Source organism: Eucalyptus grandis, chromosome 5, assembly GCF_016545825.1.
Source record: "Eucalyptus grandis isolate ANBG69807.140 chromosome 5, ASM1654582v1, whole genome shotgun sequence".
NCBI lineage: Eukaryota > Viridiplantae > Streptophyta > Magnoliopsida > Myrtales > Myrtaceae > Eucalyptus > Eucalyptus grandis.
The window spans coordinates 1,819,623-1,822,407 of NC_052616.1; the positions used below are offsets into that span (position 1 = coordinate 1,819,623).

General features: G+C 41.7%; 1 protein-coding gene across 1 annotated transcript; it reads left to right on the plus strand.

The window, feature by feature from the left end:
- The first annotated feature begins 735 nt into the window (after positions 1-735).
- LOC104429796 (BON1-associated protein 1) lies at positions 736-2,577 on the plus strand. Its single transcript, XM_010042606.2, has 2 exons — positions 736-740; positions 2,073-2,577. The coding sequence occupies exons 1-2, from the start codon at positions 736-738 to the stop codon at positions 2,575-2,577; spliced, it is 510 nt and encodes a 169-aa protein (XP_010040908.2).
- Positions 2,578-2,785: the final 208 nt, after the last annotated feature.

Genomic DNA, 2,785 nt, shown 5'->3' on the forward strand with positions numbered 1-2,785 from the left:
TTGCCACAGCTCTAACAGACAACATCACCAGTCCTAAAAAATCCTTAAAAATCCAAAAGACCAAAATATGTTTTTATGCATGGAAAAATCCTTAAAAATCCAAAAGCCTTAGGGTTTAAACAAAATTATGTACTGAAAGGGCATTAGTGATTAACTAATGTAATCAAGTCCTTGATTCTAGTTTCTCTAGTTACGTAGGAGTGAAATATTTCTCCTCATATTTCATTTGGATATCTAATTGACTCACCCCAAATTTATTAGTGGCGACTCCTATTTAAAATTAATTTACAGGTTAAAAACTTGGATCATAAGTGGTGAATTGGTGGGCTTGGGAGAGCTTGGGCTAAGCCTAATAGACTTAGCAAGCCATTAGCCTCTGCAGGTGCTTGTAGGCAATAGGACGCCGAAAAGGAGGTCGTGATAGGTACTTGGCTAATTAACACCAATATTGTCAAATTGTTTTCCTCTAGTCTATAGATTAGACTCAGATTGGTTGATAGACCACTTCACGAGTCCAAAATTGGAAAATAAAAAATCCTTACTTATGTCCATCAAATTTAAGTAATTATGAAAGTAATAACTCTATTTTGAGGAAATTGTGAGATTTATCCCGTTGTATCCAGATAATTATCAAAATTGAAATTCTGAAACAATTTCGAGGAAAATATATTGATACATTTTTATCATATCTCAAATCACGCATGATAATTGTAAGTATAAAAAAAAAAAGGACTCATGAGGTGATTTCGAAGAAATTGCGAATACGTTTAATATATATAATATAATACTTCTTTACAGCTTTGTCTTTTGTCCATATGCATCTATATATATATATAGTCCGAGTCTTCGTCAGATCCTCATCTCCTCGTCCCAATCAAAGGAAGAATCGTTCCATAAGTACATATATATTGGGGTCTCCTATTCCGTTGTATGGAAGCACAGCCGCCATTTTTAAGAACACCTCGGACATGGCCAACTCTAGAGGTGTGCAACGGGAACCGCCCAAACCGAGAACCGGCCGGACCGGACCGAACCGGCCGGTTTTGGGCGGTTCCCACGGTCGGCGGTCCGGTTCCTAGTTCCTAATCTTGGAACCGGTGGCCGGTCGGTCCGGTTCCCGGTTCCAAGGTGGGAACCGGACCGACCGGACTGAACCAAATTTTTTTATATATAATTTATATACATAGAATTAATAAAATATATAAACATGATAACTTATTGCAACTAAAATTGCAATTTGAGGTAGCATCATCTTATGTGGCCAAGAGACCATTAAAATTATTTTTATTACTCTTTTATTTATAGAAAAAAATCTCCTTGTTAGTTTCTGTTGGAAATATGATTTGTTTTTTTATTCTAATTATCTAAATACGGTTAATTGATTCTATGAATCCATGAGATTGGATATTAGGACAGTAGTATAGGAAACAACATATTTTGTATATTCTTTCCTATCGTACTCTTTTCTTGTATTATTAATAGGTGTGTAATACATGTACAAACACAGCAATACACAATACAGAAAATTCCTCCAATTCCTTCTCAGTTTTTGTCAATTTTCTTTCTCATTTTCTATCAGTTTCATCTTCTACTTGATGTGGACTAAGGTTCCAAGAGACCCACAAGGCACTTCAAGCCTCCAAGAGTCCCACATTGACTAAACATTTAAAGAGCAGAGATTGTCTATAAAATCTAAGCCAAGCATAACTTTTAGCCAAATTATTCACGGCTTTCATGGTTAAAGTTAAGTGTGAAACATGTGAATCACATTTGAATATTTTGCACGTGGAAACAAGTGTGATTAGTTTTGTTGAATTGCTCGAGAACTGAATTGGATTGATCGGTCCGGAGCGCGGTCACTCTTTAGTGCAAAAAAGCAGAGTCGATTTTGTTGGACTGGACCGGACCGGACCGGAACCGATGGTCGGTCCGGTTCCCGGTCCTAGGACCAAACGGTCCGGTCCACAGTTCGCAATTTTGGGAACCGGTGCTCCCGGTCCGGTTCCCGGTTCCAAGGTAGAACCGGACCGAACCGGGAACCGATCACCCCTAGCCAACTCCCACCACCGCAGATTAGAAGTCACCGTCATCTCCGGCGAAGACCTCCGCATCAACGACAGGCCCATCAAGAACAACGCCTTCGTCACTGTCAATGACTATTGCGGCTCGACTTCGTCGCAAGACTCGACCACACCTGATGCTCAGAGCGAAAGCTACCCTTACTGGGACGAGAAGCTCCACATGGACTTGCCCACAGGCTCGCATTACATCGTTGTCGAGGTCTGCCGGAGGACCTCCTCAGCTGGAGACAAGCTTGTCGGGACGGCCTGGATTCCAGTGTCGGACTTCGTTGGAGACTACACACCAGAGAATTACCTGCATTTCTTGAGTTACAGGCTGAGAGATGCCAAAGGCCTCCGCAATGGGATCATCAATATCTCGGTGAGGGTCGTGTCATCGTCGTATAAAGGGACTTTGTCCAGTTCGTCGCGTCTACCACCATCGGTGCTGGAGTTCAGGATGCCGGTGGATCGGGAGAGGAACGGGGGGACGGTGACCGGGGTACCGATTTGGTAATGGAAATCTTGAGAGACACGGGCGTTTCGATTCCAAACTTCCAGTTGGAATAGAAGCGTCGGGATTCTTTGGTCTGTCACTTACGATTTGGTTTTGGACAAGCGATCGTCTTGTAAGTGCACATATTGATTTTTTTTAGACTTATCACTTGATGTTTTCGGTCCTTATCTGACTGGTTCGATCTGGTAGAGGGTGAATCTTCGATGTG